At 41.7% G+C, this 22500-nt stretch overlaps 1 protein-coding gene across 1 annotated transcript in view; it reads left to right on the forward strand.

Moving 5' to 3' along the window:
• LOC132153258 (TBC1 domain family member 8) overlaps positions 1-22500 on the forward strand; it is a 36998-nt gene that overhangs the window by 6433 nt on the left and 8065 nt on the right. The window contains exons 5-15 of the mRNA XM_059562645.1: positions 1-79; positions 14403-14610; positions 15268-15465; positions 15664-15825; positions 16717-16867; positions 17629-17843; positions 17920-18037; positions 19990-20275; positions 21482-21587; positions 21669-21767; positions 21847-21915. The exon at positions 1-79 is cut by the window's left edge and continues 162 nt beyond it. Of these exons, the coding sequence (XP_059418628.1) occupies positions 1-79; positions 14403-14610; positions 15268-15465; positions 15664-15825; positions 16717-16867; positions 17629-17843; positions 17920-18037; positions 19990-20275; positions 21482-21587; positions 21669-21767; positions 21847-21915 (1691 nt within the window). The remainder of the gene's footprint in view (positions 80-14402; positions 14611-15267; positions 15466-15663; positions 15826-16716; positions 16868-17628; positions 17844-17919; positions 18038-19989; positions 20276-21481; positions 21588-21668; positions 21768-21846; positions 21916-22500) is intronic.

Raw genomic sequence — 22500 nt, forward strand, 5'->3', positions numbered from 1 at the left:
TCGCCCTCCGCAGGCTCCTGGACAGCGGTGGACTCACACTCGACCAGTCACTGCAGGACTCCAACAACATCACCAAGAGGTGAACACCTGCATCACATCTGCTATTGTGTCTACACCTGAAATCACCTTTGTCACATCTACACCTGCAATAACATCTGCAATCACGTACATCTACATAACATCTACATCTGCAAACACATCTATACCTGCAATCACATCTACATAACATATACACCTGCAATAAAATCTGCAATCACGTCTACACCTAAAATAACATGAGCAATCACATCTACACCTGAAATCACATTTGCAATCACATCTACATCACGTCTATCTGCAGTCACATCTGCAATCACATCTACATCACGTCTATATCTGCAATCACACGTGCAATCACATCTACATCACATCTACACCTGAAATAACATGAGCAATCACATCTGCAATCACATCTACATCACGTCTATACCTGCAATCACATCTGCAATCATATCTACACCTGCAATCACATCTACATCACATCTATATCTGCAATCACATCTACATCACATCTACACCTGCAATCACATCTACATCACATCTATATCTGGAATCACGTGCAATCACATCTACATCACATCTATATCTGCAATCACATGTGCAATCACATCTACATAACATCTACATCTGCAATCACATTTACATCACGTATACATCTACATAACATCTACATCTGCAAACACATCTATACCTGCAATCACATCTACATAACATATACACCTGCAATAAAATCTGCAATCACGTCTACACCTAGAATAACATGGGCAATCATATCTACACCTGCAATCACATTTGCAATCACATCTACATCACGTCTATCTGCAGTCACATCTGCAATCACATCTACATCACGTCTATATCTGCAATCACATGTGCAATCACATCTACATCACATCTACACCTGAAATAACATGAGCAATTACATCTGCAATCACATCTACATCACGACTATACCTGCAATCACATCTGCAATCATATCTACACCTGTAATCACATCTGCAATCACATCTACATCACATCTATATCTGCAATCACATCTACATCACATCTATATCTGCAATCACATGTGCAATCACATCTACATCACATCTACAGCTGAAATAACATGAGCAATCACATCTGCAATCACATCTACACCTGCAATCACATCTGCAATCACATCTACATCACATCTATATCTGCAATCACATGTGCAATCACATCTACATCACATCTACACCTGCAATCACATCTGCAATCACATCTACACCTGCAATCACATCTACATCACATCTATATCTGCAATAACATGTGCAATCGCATCTACATCACATCTACACCTGCAATCACATCTACATCACATCTGCACCTGCAATCACATCTACATCACATCTATATCTGCAATCACATCTACATCACATCTACACCTGCAATCACATTTGCAATCACATCTACATCACGTCTATCTGCAGTCACATCTGCAATCACATCTACATCACGTCTATATCTGCAATCACATGTGCAATCACATCTACATCACATCTACACCTGAAATAACATGAGCAATCACATCTGCAATCACATCTACGTCACGACTATACCTGCAATCACATTTGCAATCATATCTACACCTGTAATCACATCTGCAATCACATCTACATCACATCTATATCTGCAATCACATGTGCAATCACATCTGCATCACATCTACAGCTGAAATAACATCTGCAATCACATCTACATCACATCTATATCTGCAATCACATGTGCAATCGCATCTACATCACATCTACACCTGCAATCACATGTGCAATTACATCTACATCACATCTATATCTGCAATCACATGTGCAATCACATCTACATCACATTTACACCTGCAATCACATGTGCAATCACATCTACACCTGCAATCACATCTTACATATGCAATGACATCTACCTTTACATTTGCAATCACATCTACATCTGAAATCGCATCTGCAATCACATATATGCAATAATCAGATCTTTTTTTCAGAAAAATTAATACAAGACATAGTCAGCCAGATGATGAACATTATTAACAGCAATTATTATATGATGCAGTCACACTTGTAGCAATAATTGTTAGTTCTGTTTGTTGATTCAAGGTTAGCATCATCTGGGGTCCTCTGAGGGTCAGCATCATCTCTTCTCAGGTGTTCTGGATCCAGACTGGAGCTTGTGTAAATCCTAGTTACCCCGGGATGAAGATCCCAGCAGAAACAGAGAAACAAATAGAGACATCATTAGCATAGCTGCTGATCCAACAAAGTAAAATTAATTAGTTTAACCAAAGATAAAGAGTAAGAATGTGCATTTGATCAGATACAACTACACTCACAATTTAAGAGATACATTATATGAATGCTTGGCGAAAGAGATGCGTTTTTAATCTAGATCTAAACAGAGAGAGTGTGTCTGAACCCCGAACATTATCAGGAAGGCTATTCCAGAGTTTGGGAGCCAAATGTGAGAAATCTCTACCTCCTTTAGTGGACTTTGCTATCCTAGGAACTACCAAAAGTCCAGCGTTTTGTGATCTTAGGGAGCGTGATGGGTTGTAGCGTGGTAGAAGGCTAGTTAGGTACGCAGGAGCTAAACCATTTAGGGCCTTATAGGTAAGTAATGATAATTTCCAACTGATACGGAAATTAATAGGTAGCCAGTGCAGAGACTGTAAAATTGGGGTAATATGATCATATTTTCTTGACCTGGTAAGGACTCTAGCTGCTGTATTTTGGACTACCTGTAGCTTGTTTATTGACGAAGCAGGACAACCACCTAGAAGTGCATTACAATAGTCCAGTCTAGAGGTCATGAATGCATGAACTAGCTTTTCTGCATCAGAAACAGATAACATGCTTCGTAGCTTGGCAATGTTTCTAAGATGGAAGAATGCAGTTTTTGTAACATTGGAAATATGATTTTCAAAAGACAAGTTGCTGTCTAATATATCACCCAGATTTCTGACTGTAGAGGAAGTAACAGTACATCCGTCTAGTTGCAGATTGTAATCTACAAGATTCTGTGTGGTGTTTTTTGGTCCAATAATTAATATCTCTGTCTTATCCGAATTTAATTGGAGAAAATTATTGGTCATCCAATCTTTTACATTTTTAACACACTCTGTTAGCTTAGATAATTGGGAAGTTTCATCTGGTCTCGTTGAGATATATAGCTGAGTATCATCAGCATAACAGTGGAAGCTAATTCCGTATTTTCTAATAATATTACCAAGGGGCAACATGTATATTAAAAATAGAAGGGGACCTAGGACGGATCCTTGTGGCACTCCATATTTTACTGATGATAAATGAGATGACTCCCCATTTAAGTAAACAAAATGGTAGCGATCGGACAGGTAGGATCTAAACCATCTTAGAGCCTGCCCTTGAATACCTGTATAGTTTTGTAATCGATCTATGAGTATGTCATGATCTATGGTGTCGAACGCAGCACTAAGATCAAGTAAGACTAGAAATGAGATGCAGCCTTGATCTGACGCAAGAAGCAGGTCATTTGTAATTTTAACAAGTGCAGTTTCTGTGCTATGGTGGGGCCTAAAACCTGACTGAAATTCTTCATACAGATCATTTTTGTGCAGGAAGGTGCTCAATTGAGACATAAATGGAAGATTTGAAATAGGCCTATAATTTACCAGTACACTAGGATCTAGTTTTGGTTTCTTAATAAGAGGCTTGATAACCGCCAGCTTGAATGGTTTTGGGACGTGACCTTAAGATGACAACGAGTTAATGATATTGAGAAGCGGTTCTTCGGCTACAGGTAACAACTCTTTCAGTAATTTAGTGGGTACAGGATCTAATAAACATGTTGTTGGTTTAGATACAGTGATAAGTTTATTTAGCTCTTCCTGTCCTATATTTGTAAAGCACTGCAGTTTATCTTTGGGTGCGATGGATGAAACTGAAGTGTTAGACGCTGTAGAATCTACATTCGCTATTGTATTTCTAATGTTATCTATTTTATCAGTGAAGAAATTCATAAAGTCATTACTATTAAACGTTGGTGGAATATTTGAATCAGGTGGCGTCTGGTAATTTGTTAATTTAGCCACTGTGTTAAATAAAAACCTTGGATTGTTTTGGTTATTTTCAATGAGTTTGTGGATATGCTCTGCCCTAGCAGTTTTTAGAGCCTGTCTGTCGCGTTCACTATGTCACGGGTGTTCGTAATGTAACGCAGGATAATAGGTGGGAGGTTTCACTTACCTGATTGAAGCACAGACCAGTCAAATCCCAAACAGGTGTGTTAAATCCAGTAATGAATGAGCGCGGGCTATAAGCGGGAGCGAGTATTCATTTTGGCATGTTGTCTCGTCAGGAGAGATGCGCCACCGGTAAGCTGCTGTTTTTATCCATTGAGTTTGTTGTCTGTTGCGGTACTGCTGTGCTGCCGTTATATGTGCGCGGTTTGTATGATTGAAAACTGTTACTTTGGTCACGCTGATAAAACCTTGTGTGCGGTCTGATGTTTAATATTGTCGGCTCGATAGTATCCGTGGCTATATAAAAGGCAAATGTTTGAAATTGGAGCGTTTCACTGTCACACGAGTTACTTCCTGTTTGCAGTGCTGGATGGGTAATGTAGTTGATCACTTTACATTTTGTAATGGATTACTATGCTCAGCGATGCCACTTAGAACTACACTCACTGTTTTCACTTTGAGCCAACAGACTGAGAACGCTATTGGTTTAATGTGTAACATTGACATTGTATATTTGGTGTGTGTGAAGTTGTTGCATTTCTGTGTTAATATGCATGTGCTTTGTGTAGTCATTTAGTTTAAATACTAAGTATATTATGATATTTATAAGATTAAATACTGACTATATTGAAATTTATATTTTACTTATATTTGTATATGTTATAATATGTAATATATATTTATATTCAGATTTTATGGTATATTATGTATGTGGCTATCAATATTGTTGTTTACATTGTAACCTCTCCATTTCTCCAGGTTTATAACCTGCTGATGTGTGTGGACTAATCAATTGTTTATGAAAAATAAATCAGGGTAAATAAAAACCCACAACGAGTTGTAACAACGTGTCCTCTCCTGACGCCCCGTTCGGTGGGGATATTCTTAAAGAACCGAACAGTTATAAACCGCGGCCTACTGCACTGGATTGAATGCAGCTAAAACAGCCACGGACTGCTTCATTAAGGAAGCTCAATCAACCCAGGATCAGCTGGCCTCTCACTTCTTTGACTGACCCCAAGTTTATCATTAATCAAACTGCCCGTTGATCAAGGATAAAGGAGCTCGTGTGCACATTGGCATTGACGTCTCTCCAGTCAACACAAAGGGAGTAACAATGGCAGACTTGGAAAAGCTTAAAAGTGTGCGATCAAGAGCACAGGCTTCATTCACCAAAAGGGCTCATACTCTCACCAAACCGGGACTCTTGGAACCGACTGAAGTTCTCAGTGAATGGAAGATTTTCAGGACAGACTTTTCTAAAGTCATAGATGCGGGACATGAGTATGCTGAAGCCCTGAGAGAGTCAACGGATGAGGAGGTCATAGAATCTGCAAACCAAATTGATGAGAAGACAGCGGAGTGTGAGAACAGGTTCCTCGAGGTAAAGAATGCCACCCAGGAAACCTTTTGGGCCAGCTATGCAGAGGAGGTGTTTTTTAAGCAGGTCAAAACAGCTGAGTCGGCCATCACTCAGGCAGAGGAAGAGGAAGTTAACCCTCGGAAGTCAGTCAAGGACCGTAGGCTAAGAAATAGAGGTCTTGAGAGAGAGGTCATTGAACTCAGAGAAATGCTAGTAGAGTGGAAGGAGTTGGTTCCTGGTTCGAGGGCATTAGATCTCAGGACACGCCACAAGACACTAAAGAAGAGGGTCCTGGCGTTGTCTGACAAACTGGAGGAGGACGAAGCAGACCAAGTGAAGGGTAGAGAAAGAAACCTGGAAGATGAAAGCAGCGCGGTTGGTGATCCGATACGAGATGCTCCTTTCATCTCTCTCCCTGACATGTCTGCCGATCTCCAGCTGAAGCCCAAAACGTATGCGGGGGCATTGAACATGAACACACGGCCCCTCTCACAGCAGAGCAGCCCGGAAAGGACCAAAGGAAACTTTAATCTCAAGCCTCAAATCAGCCTTGAAAGAGCACGGCTACCGACTTTCTCTGGTGACATGAGGGACTATTACCGCTGGAAGACTGAGTGGGAGGACCTACAAGAATTGGGTAACCCACAAGGTGTGGAATGTGTAAAAAAGTTCCACTTATTAAATAGTCTCCACGAAAAGGTCAAGAAGGATCTCGTCCTATCTAGCTGTGGATCCGCCGACGATATGTTCAGGCTGCTGGACAGCAAATACGGGAACAAAGCAAAAATAGTCCTAATGATCACCAACGAAGTCCAGTCTCTTCCCCCTGTCAAAGGAAACAATCCAAGAAGAACCATTGAATTGATCCAGGCTGTTGAAAGAGCACTGTACAACCTCCAGATTCTTGGTGAAGAGGATGCCGTGAAGAACCGTGTTGTTGCTCAATCTCTTGAAAGCAAGCTTCCCAGTTCACTCAAGAAGGAGTGGATTATGCACAAAACTGACCCAGCAAACAGGTTCTCTCCAAAGTATCATTTTGATTGCCTCCTAGGATTCTTGAAAAGGCAAGAGGAGATTCTTGAGGAATTGGATCAGTTGGAGCCAAGCCCTGTGGACAAAGGCCCTGTGGAAAAGGGTGCTGCAGACTACCCAGATAAGAGAGGGAGGAAGGCTTTCACTAAATCCACAGCAGGTCAGAAGGACGACTATCCCTGCTGTACTGTCTGTGAAGATGACTCTCATGCTGGCAAGCTATTTGCGTGCAAGATCTTCAGGGAGCAAGATCTTTTAAGAAAAAGGGCCCATGTGAAGAAGCTAGGGTTGTGCTCCAAGTGTTTGAGGCCCCACCCCAAGGATGGTAAAGGATGCACACCCAGATACCTCTGCCCAAAAGTAGACTGTCGGAAAGGAGGGGTGTCGGACCACAATTACCTTCTGTGTCCTAAGCCACCGACTCCAAGGAAGAACAACAGCAGTGAGGAGCAGAGTACCATAAAAATTGGAGGAAAGAAACTTGGCCTAACCAACAAACAAGAGGAGTTTCTGGCAGAACTTACTCCAGAACAAAGAGAGAAATACAAGAATGCATTCTCAAACAAAATATCATCAACTGTATGTGCCAAGGCTGGAGATGGACTGCAAGAACATCCAGTGGTGATGATGCTGATGGAAGTGACGACAAACTTGGGATGCCTTATTGGCTCCCTAATCGACCTCGCATCTGATACCAATTACATCACCAATGAAACTGCTGATCGCCTTGGACTGTGCGGTGAGAACATCAGGCTTATAGTCCATGGAGTTGGGGGGATGAAGAAGACTGTCCTGACCAAACGATATTCTCTGCGGCTGAAGGTGAAGACATCCAAGGGAAAAGTGGCAGAGCATAGGATTCTCTGCTATGGCCTGGAAAACATCGCCGAGGTGACTCAATTAGTCACTGCCGAGCAACTGCAGAAGTTTTTCCCAAATGTACCCAGAGACGAACTGGTCCGTCCCACAAAGATTGACCTTCTTATCAGTCATCGGGAAGGTCGTCTTGTTCCCCAGCCAATCAGGATTGTGGAAGACCTCGTTCTCTGGGATGGTCCGCTAGGAAAGACCGTTGGGGGAACCCATCCCGATCTCATTGAGACAGTTGACATGGCCGTGTACTGCTCCGAAACTCACCTTGCAAGAACCATGAGATCAGCCTCGATGGCGTATAAAGAGACCATCATACCTCGGGAAGAGGAAGGAAATGCGCTTATCCGGAGCACAGCAACCGCCAACAAAGAGGTCTTCGAGTGGTTCAGGTGGGACAGTATCGGAGCTGCGTGCAGTCCTCAATGTGGCGGCTGCAAGTGTGGTAGGTGCCCCCCTGGAGGAAAAGAAATGACCCTTAAGGAAGAGCGGGACCTGGAAAAGATAAAAGAATGCCTAACATACGTGCTGGCGGACAAACACAGCAACTCTCCCCACTGGGACACAGCTTATCCCTGGAAGACAGACCTCACAGCACTGCCAAACAATCGGCAGGCAGTGGAGGCGACCTTCAGAAATACTGAGAAACGTCTGGAGAAAGAACCTGTGTGGAAGGCTGCATACAAAGAACAAATACATGAAATGGTTTCAAGAGGGGCTGCTGCAAAACTCACAAGGGAGGAAATTAACAACTGGGAAGGACCTAAATGGTACATCAGCCATCTGGTTGCACCGAACCCTCATTCCTCCTCAACCCCTGTGAGAATTGTGTGGAATAGTAGCCAAGAGTTCCGAGGCATAAGTCTAAATGATCTCCTTCACAAGGGTCCTGATGTACTCAATCCCATCAGAGGTGTCCTTCTGAGGTTCAGGAGTGGACTCCATGCAGCACTGGGTGATGTAAAAAAGATGTATAACTCAGTGTGGCTGAAAGATGATGAAGTTCACCTCCACCGCTTTCTCTGGAGAGACAACCCTGAGGACAACATTGAGGAGTTTGCAGTCGTCAGAGTAAATATCGGCGATAAACCCGCAGGATGTATTGCCCAAGTTGCAATGAAAGAGACAGCCAACCTTCCTCAGTTTGCTGATATGATTGAAGAACGGCGAGCTCTGACTGAGGACAGCTATGTGGATGACATCCTGACCTCACACGATGACCTCAAGACACTGGAGAGGATCACCAAAGGGGTGGAGGAGATTTTGAGAGCGGGAGGCTTCTTCCTGAAACCATGGGTTCTGTCATGCCAAAGTGGGAGGAGTGGAGTCCCTTCTGAAACAACTGTACCCACGACCCTGGTACTGCCCAACCAAATGCATGATGGGGAGAACAAAGCGCTTGGGGTCGGTTACGAACCTGAGACAGACAAGCTCCGTTTGCTGACTTCTATCAACTTCTCTAAGAAAAGAGGGAAAATGAGGACAGGATTTAATCTGAGTATGGAGGATGTCAGGGAAGGAACACCAAATCCCCTTACCCGACGCATACTTCTTAGCCAGATTGCCGCATTATACGACCCGGTTGGTCTTGCCTCACCAGCCAAACAGAAGGGAGTGATGTTGGTACGAGAATCATTCCAGGAAGCTGGCAAGGACAACCCATCTAAAGACACATGGGATGCCCCTCTCTCACTAAAACTTAGAGAAGCCGCAATAACGCTCTTTGAAGAATTTGTGAGGCTTGGCCAGGTAAGGTTTGAGAGAAGCCTCACGCCTCCTGGAGCCATAGGCCCACCGACAGGGATCACGTTCTCAGATGGAAGCGAATCCTCCTATGGAGCCGTACTCTACCTGCGGTGGGAAATCCGAGACAAGGTGGTAATGAAGTTGGTGGAATCCAAGGCTAAACTCACCCCTCTCGACCAAAAGGGAGATGTGATCAAAGCAGAACTCTGTGGCGCGGTCTTCGCTACCCGCCTAAAAAAGTATTTTGAGAAGCACTGCCACATTAAAGTCAAGCAATGGATTCACTTTGTGGACAGCCAAACAATCCTGGCAGCCATCCAAAAGGACAGCTACGGCTTCCAGACCTTTTTCGCAAATCGAATCGGTGAGATTCAGAAAGCCGGACATGTGGAAGATTGGAGGTGGATTGAAGGCAGACGAAACATTGCTGACATTCTTACCAGAGGTGCAACTCCGGAGGAACTTAATGAAGGGTCAGAATGGCAGCAAGGCCCTGAGTTTCTGAAATGGCCTAAGACCGACTGGCCTATGAAGATGGCCAGTGAGATTACACCCTCTGCTGCTGAAGATGTGGGAAAACTTCAGCGGAAAGCCTTCTCAGCTGTGATTACCAGGGCCCAGTCAAAAGAAAGAACTGACCTTAACGGGCCTGACATCAAGGCGGACCTCAGACATGGGGTCAACGGTAGATCAACATCACCAGCTGTCCCGGGTGTAACATCAGTGGCAGGCAGACAGAGAAGGCCCAGGGCGATTGGTTTGGTACGTCTTGTGGAACCTCAACGCTTCAGTTCTCTGTCTAAGCTGTGTGGTTCCATAGCCTGGACTCGAAGGGCTGCGGAAACCTGGCTGAGAAAATGCCAGGCACCTGACTCATCAAAGTGGGAGGCAAACTGTTCTATCCTGTCAACTGAGGAGAGAGCGCAAGCTTTCCAAGACCTGGTCCTCGCAGCCCAAGATGGCAGTCAGTTCCTGGACTCAACACTGAACCGCTTGGTGGTCCACAGAGACGAGAGCACAGGAATCCTTCTCTGTGGAGGACGAATCCAGTCCTGGAAAGAAGATGGAACAGCTGTTCCTTTAATTCCATTTCGTTCATGGCTCGCAACACTACTGTCAAGAGAAGCTCATGACGAGAACCATGAAGGTGTTGCTGCCACGCTTCTGCGCACCAGGAGGAAGGCATGGATTGTGCAAGGTCGGAGGATAGTAAAGAAAGTTGCAAACAACTGTATTACATGTCGCAAACTGAAAGGGAAGATGTGCCAGCAGATGATGAGTGATCTGCCGCCAGAACGCTCACAGCGTGCTAACCCATTTGAGTATACCACACTAGACCTCTTTGGCCCCTTTGAAATCAAGGATGCTGTCAAGAAAAGAACAGGAAAAAAAGTTTGGGGCATAGTATTCTGTTGCATGGCATCAAGGGCAGTCCATGTGGACCTCGTTGACGACCAATCATCGGAAAGCTTTCTCCAAACTTACTCTCGCTTTGTAGCATTGAGAGGCAATCCCAGAAAATTGTGGTCAGATAGGGGAACCAATTTCATTGGAGCTAAACCTGCCCTACAAGACTTGCATAGGTACTTAGCTACCTTACGGGAAGCATCCATAGAAGACAAAGCCGCCAAGAATGGGACAGTGTGGGCATGGAACTTTCATCCGGCTGACGCACCTCATCGCAACGGGTCTGCGGAAGCTGCAGTTAAGCTCATAAAAAGGGCTCTCACTAGCCTCGGAGGGACAACAAGCTCACTCACCTGGGGTGAGCTCCAAACCCTCTTCTACCAGGCAGCTAACCTCACCAATGAAAGGCCGATTGACGCCAGGGCACAAGAACAAGAAGACTCTATAGAGTATTTGACCCCCAATACTCTGCTTCTCGGGAGGACCAGGCAAGGGGGAGATACAGGAGGAATTGACTTGTGCACCCATCCCTGGCGCCGTCTCAGATCCATCCAGATTGGTGTGGATATGTTCTGGAAAAAGTGGAGTGAACTGGCCGGACCTAACTTATTCATTCGGCCAAAGTGGCACCAGACCCAAAGAAATGTAGCGATAGGTGACATTGTTTGGATTGCTGATCAGAACGCACTGCGAGGGCAATTCCGGCTCGGACGGATCCAGGCCGTGTACCCTGACAAAAAAGGACTTGTGAGAGACGCGGACGTTAAGACGTGTGCAGGCCCCCCTGCCTCCCTAATAGTTGGGCAACTGAAGAGGAATACTCAGCAGCTGACGTCAGTCATCCTACGGCGAGACGTGAGGAGACTGGTAGTCCTCATCCCTGTGGAAGACCAGTGACTCCTAGACCTCGTCTCTTCGGCCACCAATTCTCCAGGCGCTGCCTAAACACCCAAACCCCCAATTCTGAAGGCATTACCTCAGGATACCTCTCTCTCTCTCTCTCTCTCTCTCTCTCTTTCTCTCTCACTGGTTGGTATGCTTCTATGCTGCCTTCACCACCACTTGCACCACCATTCACGAAGAATGAAGAGTACATACCCCATATGACCAAACCTGGCAGAACACCACACATCTGTCAGGGGAGGTGCTTGAACAATGACAATGGTGTCCTATTCTTCACAAAAAAAAAAAAAAAAAAAAAAAAAAATTGTGTGTATTATGTGGTGTAATGTTTTGCCTGTGACCGCCTTAAATCACATGATCAGTCAGTCAAGTGGGAGGTGTCGCGTTCACTATGTCACGGGTGTTCGTAATGTAACGCAGGATAATAGGTGGGAGGTTTCACTTACCTGATTGAAGCACAGACCAGTCAAATCCCAAACAGGTGTGTTAAATCCAGTAATGAATGAGCGCGGGCTATAAGCGGGAGCGAGTATTCATTTTGGCATGTTGTCTCGTCAGGAGAGATGCGCCACCGGTAAGCTGCTGTTTTTATCCATTGAGTTTGTTGTCTGTTGCGGTACTGCTGTGCTGCCGTTATATGTGCGCGGTTTGTATGATTGAAAACTGTTACTTTGGTCACGCTGATAAAACCTTGTGTGCGGTCTGATGTTTAATATTGTCGGCTCGATAGTATCCGTGGCTATATAAAAGGCAAATGTTTGAAATTGGAGCGTTTCACTGTCACACGAGTTACTTCCTGTTTGCAGTGCTGGATGGGTAATGTAGTTGATCACTTTACATTTTGTAATGGATTACTATGCTCAGCGATGCCACTTAGAACTACACTCACTGTTTTCACTTTGAGCCAACAGACTGAGAACGCTATTGGTTTAATGTGTAACATTGACATTGTATATTTGGTGTGTGTGAAGTTGTTGCATTTCTGTGTTAATATGCATGTGCTTTGTGTAGTCATTTAGTTTAAATACTAAGTATATTATGATATTTATAAGATTAAATACTGACTATATTGAAATTTATATTTTACTTATATTTGTATATGTTATAATATGTAATATATATTTATATTCAGATTTTATGGTATATTATGTATGTGGCTATCAATATTGTTGTTTACATTGTAACCTCTCCATTTCTCCAGGTTTATAACCTGCTGATGTGTGTGGACTAATCAATTGTTTATGAAAAATAAATCAGGGTAAATAAAAACCCACAACGAGTTGTAACAACGTGTCCTCTCCTGACGCCCCGTTCGGTGGGGATATTCTTAAAGAACCGAACACTGTCTATAGCTGGACATACTGTTTTTCCATGCAATTCTAAAAACTTCCAAGTTAATTTTTCTCCATTTGCGTTCAAGACTACGAGTTACTTTCTTGAGAGAGTGAGTATTACTGTTATACCATGGCACAGTACGTATGTTGAGGTACGATATCTATAGCAGTAAGATCGATTGCATGCGATATAATTAAATCTAGTGTATGATTAAAACGATGAGTGGACCCGGTGACATTTTGCTTGACTCCAAAGGAGTTTATTAGGTCAGTAAACGCAAGTCCTAATGTATCATTTGCATTATCAACGTGAATATTAAAATCTCCCATGATTAGCGCCTTATCAACTGTAACCAGAAGGTCTGAGAGGAAATCTGTATACGGCCCTGGTGGTCTATACACAGCAGCCAGAGCAAGAGATACATTAGATTTCTTCTGCATGTCTGACAGTGTAACATTAAGCAGAAGTATTTCTAATGAGTTTAACCTGTATCCTGTTTTCTGGGTAACATTGAGAATATCACTATATATTGTTGCAACACCTCTAATAGACTATATCTATTATCACATATGTTGTGAAAGTGAGACATCAGTGGACCTGTTGTGAGTCTGTTTTATGGGCCTTAATGAATAGTACTTGCTCTCTATCCAGCCAGTAATCAGGAGGGATTTTATTCTCATATACTTCCTTCAGTAAAAGAGAAGTTCTGGTATAAGAAAGACAGTGAAAACAAGTAAAGCAGAACAGAAAGTAACGGTCTGCAGAATATAGAAATGATGGAAGTTGTGAATCAAATTACAGCAGGTTCAGAACAGCAGCTGCATTCGAGCTGTAAATGGATGATGTATGGTTAAGAGAAATAAGCACAGGTCATGCGTGTGTGGGTTGTGACTGCATGCAAACTCGTGCTCGATGGGTGTGAAAACTGCATTTGCACGCGGAGCCGCGTGTGTATTTATAGAGCAGTGGGTTTGTTCTCTGCTGCTTTGATCAACATCTTTCAGCAATTTCAGATCTATAAGTAAACAGCAGATGTATTTAAAGGTCAACTGATAGTGGATTTGGTCCACACGGGCCGAGACATTAAAATAGATACTGAACAACTCAGAAACTCAGAAGCGAAGATCAGGAGACTCTTGGGTAACTTCAGCAGATTTCTTAGTTGAGAAACACACTGTCTTCAAAATGTCTAACCAAAGCAGTGATACTTCGGAGTTTATATACATTCAAGGGGTACATATAGTAGATGTGGAGACGATCTACACAATTAAAGGATCTGATCAGCACCAAATGCATAGATGCTGATCCACTCAGCCCATACCTTCACATCATCATAGAGACAGAGACAGCGGTGCCTTGAGCTTAGCGCTCGGCTTTATCTTGAAACCCTGCTATAGTCAGGAAGTGTTGAATGTAATGGTCAGCTCCTCTGTAGTCTGAAGCATGAACATGGTTGTGTGTGTTTGTGTCTCACAGGGTGTTGGAAGAACAGGCTCTCAGGCAGTATGTGCTCTCTCTCTTTGGCTTGCCACGGGCCGAGCGTCTGCAGGAAGTGATGTCATGCTCGGTTTGGACTCCTCACGCCCGCTGCCACACGCCGGGCACGGTCTACAGCACAGACGGGTATCTGTGCTTCAGCAGCCGTGAGGAGGGCCAGTGTGCTCTCATCATACCCCTCACAGAGGTCAGAGGTTATCAGCTGCTTCAGGAACAGATCATTCTCAACATTCTGCTGTGGCTTGTTTCCGTGTAGCTACTTTCAAGCTCCAGAAAGGACAAAAAGCACCATACACGTTTTATAAATGTGTGAATAAGGACAAAAAGCATAAAGTATCATAAATGTATCAATATGGACAAAAAATATAAATGTATCAATAAGAACAATAAATATCATAAATGTATCAATAAGGACGTAAAGCGATATTAATATAATGGTAAATGTATCAAGAGTAAAAAGCACCATAAAATTATGATAAATGTATTAATATTGATGGTTTGATCTTTTAATGAGGACATTTAGCTCATTAGCTCATAAGTAGTTTTCATAATAACTCCGTCGTTATGAAACCGTATGAATGTTTTAGTCGTCAATTCACATTGATTTCCGTAGCACTTTATACAATACAGATGATTTCAAAGCAGCTTCACAGTCATAAACAGGAAAATAAGAGTCCATCAGTTATGAAACAAACATCTCTGCAGAAGACAATCTGAGAGTCATTCATCAGTGCAGTCGAATCAATAATATCACTGAATATGAACCACTGTATATTTTCCAAACTCCATCAGCGCACCAGGCTCAGTTCTCCACGTGTGTGTGTGTGTGTGTGTGTGTGTGCAGATCCTCTCCATTGAGAAGGCCGAGAGCACCAGTGCTCTTCCTAACCCCGTGATCATCAGCGTCCGCTGTAAGAGAGCGTTCCAGCTGATCGAGCTGCTCCATCGGGACCAGCTGGTGGAGAGCGTCAGACACCGGCTGAGAGATCTGCACTGGAAACACAACCTTATCAGCGGACACGACCAGCGCAAGAAGTCCTCGGTACTCCTCTGAAGCTCTCGGTTTGACCATCTCTAGGTTTCTTTAAAACCGCTCAGACCTGTCTTTATTAGAACAGGACACTGGTAATAATTCATGGAAGGCTTGATCATCACTGCACATACATTTAGGAAGTACATATGCAGAAAACACTAGATAACAGCATCTCTGATAACGCAGCGTGTGTTTCCTGATCTCTAGATCTCCAGCACACCATACTACACTTTCTGTTACGACACCGTCCAATCAGACGACGAGGACAGCAGCGACATCATCTCTGATAAAGCTCTGCGTCACAGCGTCCACACAGACCTCATGTCCAGCTTCCACCCCAGCCAATCAGACGCTCCGAACAAGACCAGTGTGAGTGACCATCATCACTGCACACCGCAGGGTCACTTCCACTTACTGGTTTTACTCAGTTTAATTACATTTCATTTAATTATATTTATATTTATTGTCATTTATTAGTGTATATATATATATTATTTTAATTAGTTTTACAAATTTTTATTTTTGTCATTTTTAATTTTTATTTTATTTTTGTCTATAGTTTTTATTCATTTTTTTTTATTTTAGTTTGGAGCATCAAGTTAAAGCAAAATGAGAAATGTTGCTTTATAAAAATAAAAAAAAAGTCTATATATCAGTCAATGTTTATTATATTTCAAGTAACAATTTTATATAATGGTTTTAATTTTAGCTCCAGTTTTAGTTTTAATTATCTGTATCAATGCTGGTACACAGTTACAATACATAATGAAGATATTTTAGTCTTATTTCACACCTAAATCAAAGAATTCATTATACTTTTATCTACAATGCCTTTTCAGCTTATGGCTGGAATCAAATTTCTTATTCAATGTGTTCAAATCAGTCAATAAATAAATAAAAATAAATGCATTACAGTAATGAGAGTTTGGGTGTTAAATGTGTGTAGAAAAAATAATGTCACAAACAAATAATCTTAAAGAGAGAGAAAACCGAAAAACTCTTATTTTGTCATCATTTTCTCCCACTTGTTATTCCTGGTCTCCATTGACTTCAGTGTTCTGTGTTCAGCAGCAGAACGAAACTCACACAGATTTGGAACAGCTTGAGGGAGAATAAATGACAGAATTTGCTTTTTTGGGTGAACTGTCCCTTTAAGTGTTTTAAAAATATGCTTTATGCAAAACGCAGTTATGCAAATAATTTCTCTGTTTATTGAGTAGTGATGTGAAATGTGGGCTGAAGGTGTTTTCTCTCCCTCAGAACACGGAGCAGGTTCGAGAGCGACTGTGGGACGAACACTTCACGGAGTTCGGCCGCGGCGTTCACATGTTCCGCACGGATAAGATCCGTAAGCTGGTGGCGCTGGGGATCCCCGAGTCTCTGCGCGGAGAGCTGTGGCTCAACTTCTCCGGTGAGAGACGGAAACAGAGAAAGAGAGAAGTTGACAGGGTGACACAGAACAGAAGAAAGTCACTTCCATGGTGTTTTCAGTCGCTCTATATTTGTCCGGATCAGGTCTCTGAGCAGAGACTCACTTCCTCTTCTGCTGCTCTGTGCGGAGACGAGATCAATGCTCTTATTTGGTTATTTATCTGCTGAAATCTCTGCTCACGCAGTCTGAACTCACAGGAGATTTATTACATGCTGCACAAACCTCCCAAATGTTTAAAATGAATTACACTACTGATCTGTAGATTTTTATGTTTTAAAGATTTTGAAAGAAGTCTCTTCTGCTCACCAAGACTGCATTTAAGTGTGATGCATTACCATTTAAAAGTTTAGAGTAAGTCCGTTTAACAAAAAAAGAAAGAAATTGATACTTTTATTCATCAAAGCCACATTAAGTTGCTGAAAAGTGACAGTAAAGACATTATAATGTTACAGAAGATTTATATTTCAAATAAAAGCTGTTTTTCTGAACTTTCTGTTCATCTGTGCATCCTGAAAAATAAAATGCATTATCTGATCTTTATTATTCATGTCAGATGAGTCAAGATGACAGTCTTTTGGATCCTGGTTTTCTGTGTTTCAAGTGAGGAATATCCCGTGTGTGTCAGTCAGAGAGTTCTGGGGAAGAACGCTTTAGTCATTCTAGATAAACAGAGAATTACAACCATCGTCTTTCTTAGTTTTACTTTGATTTGTGTGTGTGATCTCCATCTGGTTTCTCAGACGCGTGTTCCTCGCTGGCAGCTCATCCCAGCTACTACACGGATCTGCTGGAGAAGTGCAGAGGAGAAAGCAGCATCGCCACCGAGGAGATCGAGCGAGATCTGCACCGCTCGCTGCCGGAGCATCCAGCCTTCCAGAACGAGACGGGGATCTCAGCGCTGCGCCGCGTCCTGACCGCCTACGCCTTCAGGAACCCCGCCATCGGCTACTGCCAGGTGACCGTGCTCGCTAACGCTAACCCTAGGACAGACAGAGCTCATGCTTGATGGTTGTGTTGTGTGTCCTCTGCAGTCCATGAACATCCTGGCCTCTGTGATGCTGCTGTACACTAAAGAGGAGGAAGCGTTCTGGCTGCTGGTCACTGTGTGCGAGCGCATGCTGCCCGATTACTTCAACCGCAGGGTCATCGGTGTGTGCTCCACTACTCTATCTCTCACCTGACTGAACGACTTCCTCTTCTGATCTGCGTGTTTGAGCGGGTGAAAGCTCTGTGAATGTGTTGAATGCCACTGACTCAGAGAGCCGCATAAAAACTGGTCTGGTTCACATTTCAGAAATAGTTTACTAAAACCATCTATACATTTTAAAAACCTTGTTACTTTAAATAAAAAAAAAACATTCATATTTTGTTTTTAAACATTTTATTATTTCAGCTAGTTGCTATTTATTGATAAGTTGATGTACTAAAATAACGAAGACATTAAAAAAAAGTATTAAACATTTACTTAACTACATTTATCAATTTATTTTTATTAACAACATTTATTAATCTTAATGTTCATTTTAACATTTACTTGAAATTGTTAAATTAGTTGTGAACACGAACATGGACATTTTGATTAACATTAACAAAAGGTAATAAATGCTGTAAAATATATTGTTCATATTAGTTATTGCATCCAAAAACATCTAATAGTTTGTAAAACAGATTTCGTAAAACTTCTATATAAACATAAATGTAACATTAAAACTGTTAAAGACTTTTACATGTTGTTTAAACTGAAATGTGTACACAACCACCCTATAATGATAAAAAGCCACACAGTGTTTTTTTTAATCTACTTAAATCTTTACCTCTTTCTCAAATCAAGTCGATCTCAGATGTCTGTCTGTGTTCGCACAAATCATTCGTCATCCAGCTTTACCTACAGAAGACGTGAGTGTAAGGTTTTTTTAATGATTCTATGCAAATCGCCTTTCCTAATAATTAGCTAATTAGCAAGTTTCAGAAGAATCCGACTAAAGTAAACAGTCCCTCAGAGAGCAGCTGGAAGAGAGGGGCGGAGTCAGCAGAGCTCATTAACATTTAAAAATACATTTTAACCTAACTATGTTACAGACTTTTCATTAAGACCCATCAACTTGTGGAAAATGGACATCCGATGACTCCTTTAATAAAATTTATATTTCTGTCTCAATGATACAGTTCAGAAATCAAAAGGTACAATTTTTTATTTTGCTTAAAGAAGTGGTTGTCCACTAGGGGGCCTCAAGATGTCTTTAAAATATTTAAAATAAGACCAAAAAGCATTAAAACAACTAAAATGCTAGATTTTTCTGTTTTTAATTCCCCCCTCAGCAACTGTGTTTGTAAACTGTTTAGAGCGCTGCGTAGCACAGAGTCGGTATTACTCCAAGTTACGAATGACATTCTGCGGTCCATTGATTTTGGATCATCATGTTTAGTATTTGATACTATTGATCACAGTATTCTTCTGGAAAGACTCGAGCGTGTTGTTGGGGTTCAGGGCCTAGCCTCACAGTGGTTCCACTCATACTTAAAGGGGAGGACCGCTTCTGTAAACATTTGGTCATTTACTTCCCCCTCTGCGCCTAACCATTGTGGTGTTCCACAGGGATCTATCCTTGGCCCTCTTTTGTTTTCCCTATACATGCTCCTTTTAAGCTCAATACTGCAGAAACATAACATAAATTAACATTGTTACACTGACGACCTTCAGCTCTGTCTTCAACCCTATTAACTTTTCATTAGATCATCTCTTTCCATTCCTATATGACATTTTGACAAGCATTTTTTAAAGAGTAGCTTTTTTCAACTCAAAACATCAAAATTGAAACACCTTCTTTCTAGAAAGGACCCTGTGATTGTAATTCATGCTCTAATTTCCTCTCGATTGGATTACTGTACATTGTTTCAAATCAGGTGAGAACCACCATAATATTCAGCGATTTAAACGTCTGGAATCCTGAAATGTAATGTTCAGAAACTACGAGTGACTTGTAGATTTAAAACTGTAAAAACAACTAGGAAACGATGAAGGCACTTCCCCGAGCTCTTCCTGTAGTGTGAGAGTTGTTCTGGCTCGTGTAACGCTGCTGATGTCACTTCCTGTGTGTCAGGAGCTCAGGTGGATCAGTCGGTGTTGGAGGAGCTGATCCGTGAGCGTCTGCCGGAGCTGTCCGAGCGTGTTCCTGACCTCTCTCCGCTGGCGTCGGCTTCGCTCACGTGGTTCCTGACGCTGTTCCTCAGTGTCCTGCCCTTCCGCAGCGCTCTGTGTGTCCTCGACTCCTTCTTCTACCACGGCATCAGAGCCATCTTCCAGATCTCTCTGGCGGTGCTGGACGCTAACATGGCCGAGCTCAGCGCCTGCAGTGACGACGGACATGCGCTCATGATCCTGACCAGGTGAGGAAACACCTCCAGACGCTTCCTGTGAGACGCCTAATACAGCCAGATACAGTTAACATAATCAAAGCATGTTTTCACACTGCTTTACACTAAATGAACCCCAGGAGAAGAATAGGGAATACTTTTAACTCGTATGTTCTGTATTTAATCAGTTCATAAATTATTCAATATTTCAGATTTGATCATTGTCATTTTTATGCACCAATATTTCATATTTAAGTATTTTGCGAATCTTAAAAATTTTTCATATTTAAGCATTTTCTTTGATATGCAACAATATTTCATATTTTTCAGCATTTTATGAATCATTTAATGTGTCCTATTTAAACTTTTTATTTACGTGCATTATTTCTCATTTATTTTATTTATCATTAAACAGTTCGTATTTTATCATTTCTATTTATATGCACCAATATTTCATATTTAATCAAACATTTTACATTTAATAATCTAAATTCATATGCACCAATATTTCTTGTTTACTCATTTTATGAATCATTAAATTTCATATTTACTCGTTTTCATTTATATACACTAATATTTAATCTTATTTATATGCACCAGTGTTCCATATTTCATTGATTAAATACCTCCTTTATACCTATTTATATTTCACATTAATATTTCACATTTAATTAACATTTAATTATTTAATTAAACTTTTCGTATTTAATTTCTATTTATATCTGCCAATATGTTATATTTAATCATTAAATATAAATTAAAATAATTAAATATGAACTATTTAATGATTAAATATAAAATATTGGTACTTATATTGATATTAACTATGTACCAATATTTTATATTCAGACATTTAATGTTGTATCATTATTATTATACCCCAGTATTTCATAGGTAATAACTGAATGAATCATTAAATATTTCATAGTTATTTTCATTTGTGTGCACCAATATACCAGTACATAAACAGCAATGTTTACCTGCAGATATTTACTTCAGTGAAAGCTTCTGAGTGAAGATGCAGTCGATTCACTAAAAAGTGACTCACAGAACTGAATCATCTCGGTTGACTCCATTGAATCATTCCTGTATGAACACTGAACAAAATAGTCAAGCTTTAGGAAATTTGGTAGACTCCGTTTATGATGTGCACCCCTGAATACTGGCCGAATCTCTCAGCACTAATGTCTGTTTGAGCGAGGGCGAGTTCTGAAGGAGATTGGTCTCTGTGTTGGTCAGTTTCCTGGAGCAGGTCAGACACGAGGAGGACTCACACGTTTGTGCTGAAGACGCAGGAGCTTCTCATCGTCTGAACATCACCACGCTCATCACAGATGCCCACGAGGTGTGTGTCTGCTCAAACAGATGATGCCACTCTCGAAGCATCCTTGTATTCTCATAGAGTGATGCTTCTGTGTGTCTTCAGAAGTTCGGCGGTGTGTCTGTGAAGCATGTGGAGATGTTGAGGAGCCGTCAGCGTGTTCAGGTGCTGCAGGCGCACGAGGACTCCACCAAAGACAACGCAGTGAGCCTCTTCCCTCTCCTCCACTTGCTCTGAACGCCTCCATCTCCCGCTCAGTGTGTGTGTGTGTGTGTGTTTGCAGCTGCGCTTGGTCACTCCAGACGTGTCTCTGTCGCAGCGAGATCTGTCGGAGCTCTACGATCTCTTCAAGGTGACGCTCCTGAACACTTACACTCTCATTTATACAGCATCCCACTCCTCAAAACATGGTGAAACGTGTTTGTTTTCCTGATTTATGGAGCGATAAAAAGAGAAATCCACAATCCCCTCTGGTCAAAACCTTTTTTTAATCAAACACAAATTTGAATCTGGCTTTATCGAATTTTCTGATTTATGTGCTGGAATATATGCAAATTAGATGATGCCTCTTTTGCATATTTAAACATGACATTTCGATTTTGTAATCTAATTAATCACCTGGGGAAGATTATATATTACAGCTTAACCCTGTTTTAACCTATAGTGCCTTTCCTTAATTAATAATGATTTAATTATTATATGTAAATATCAGGGGTGGGGGGGGACAAGAATGAACAATAATAGTAGCATTAACTGCTAACTAGCACAACTGTTGATTTAATAATGAATAGTGAATGTTGACATTAACATGAATTAAAATTAATAAGTTCTTATTTAACTAATGAACCTTATTGTAAAGTGTTACCAATATTAATATATATTCTGTCCAGTTTTATTGCTACTTTCAGTCAAAGTGTGGTTATTTTATTTGTTCTTT

The sequence above is a fragment of the Carassius carassius genome, chromosome 11 (genome assembly GCF_963082965.1).
Source record: "Carassius carassius chromosome 11, fCarCar2.1, whole genome shotgun sequence".
NCBI classification, from domain to species: Eukaryota; Metazoa; Chordata; class Actinopteri; order Cypriniformes; family Cyprinidae; genus Carassius; species Carassius carassius.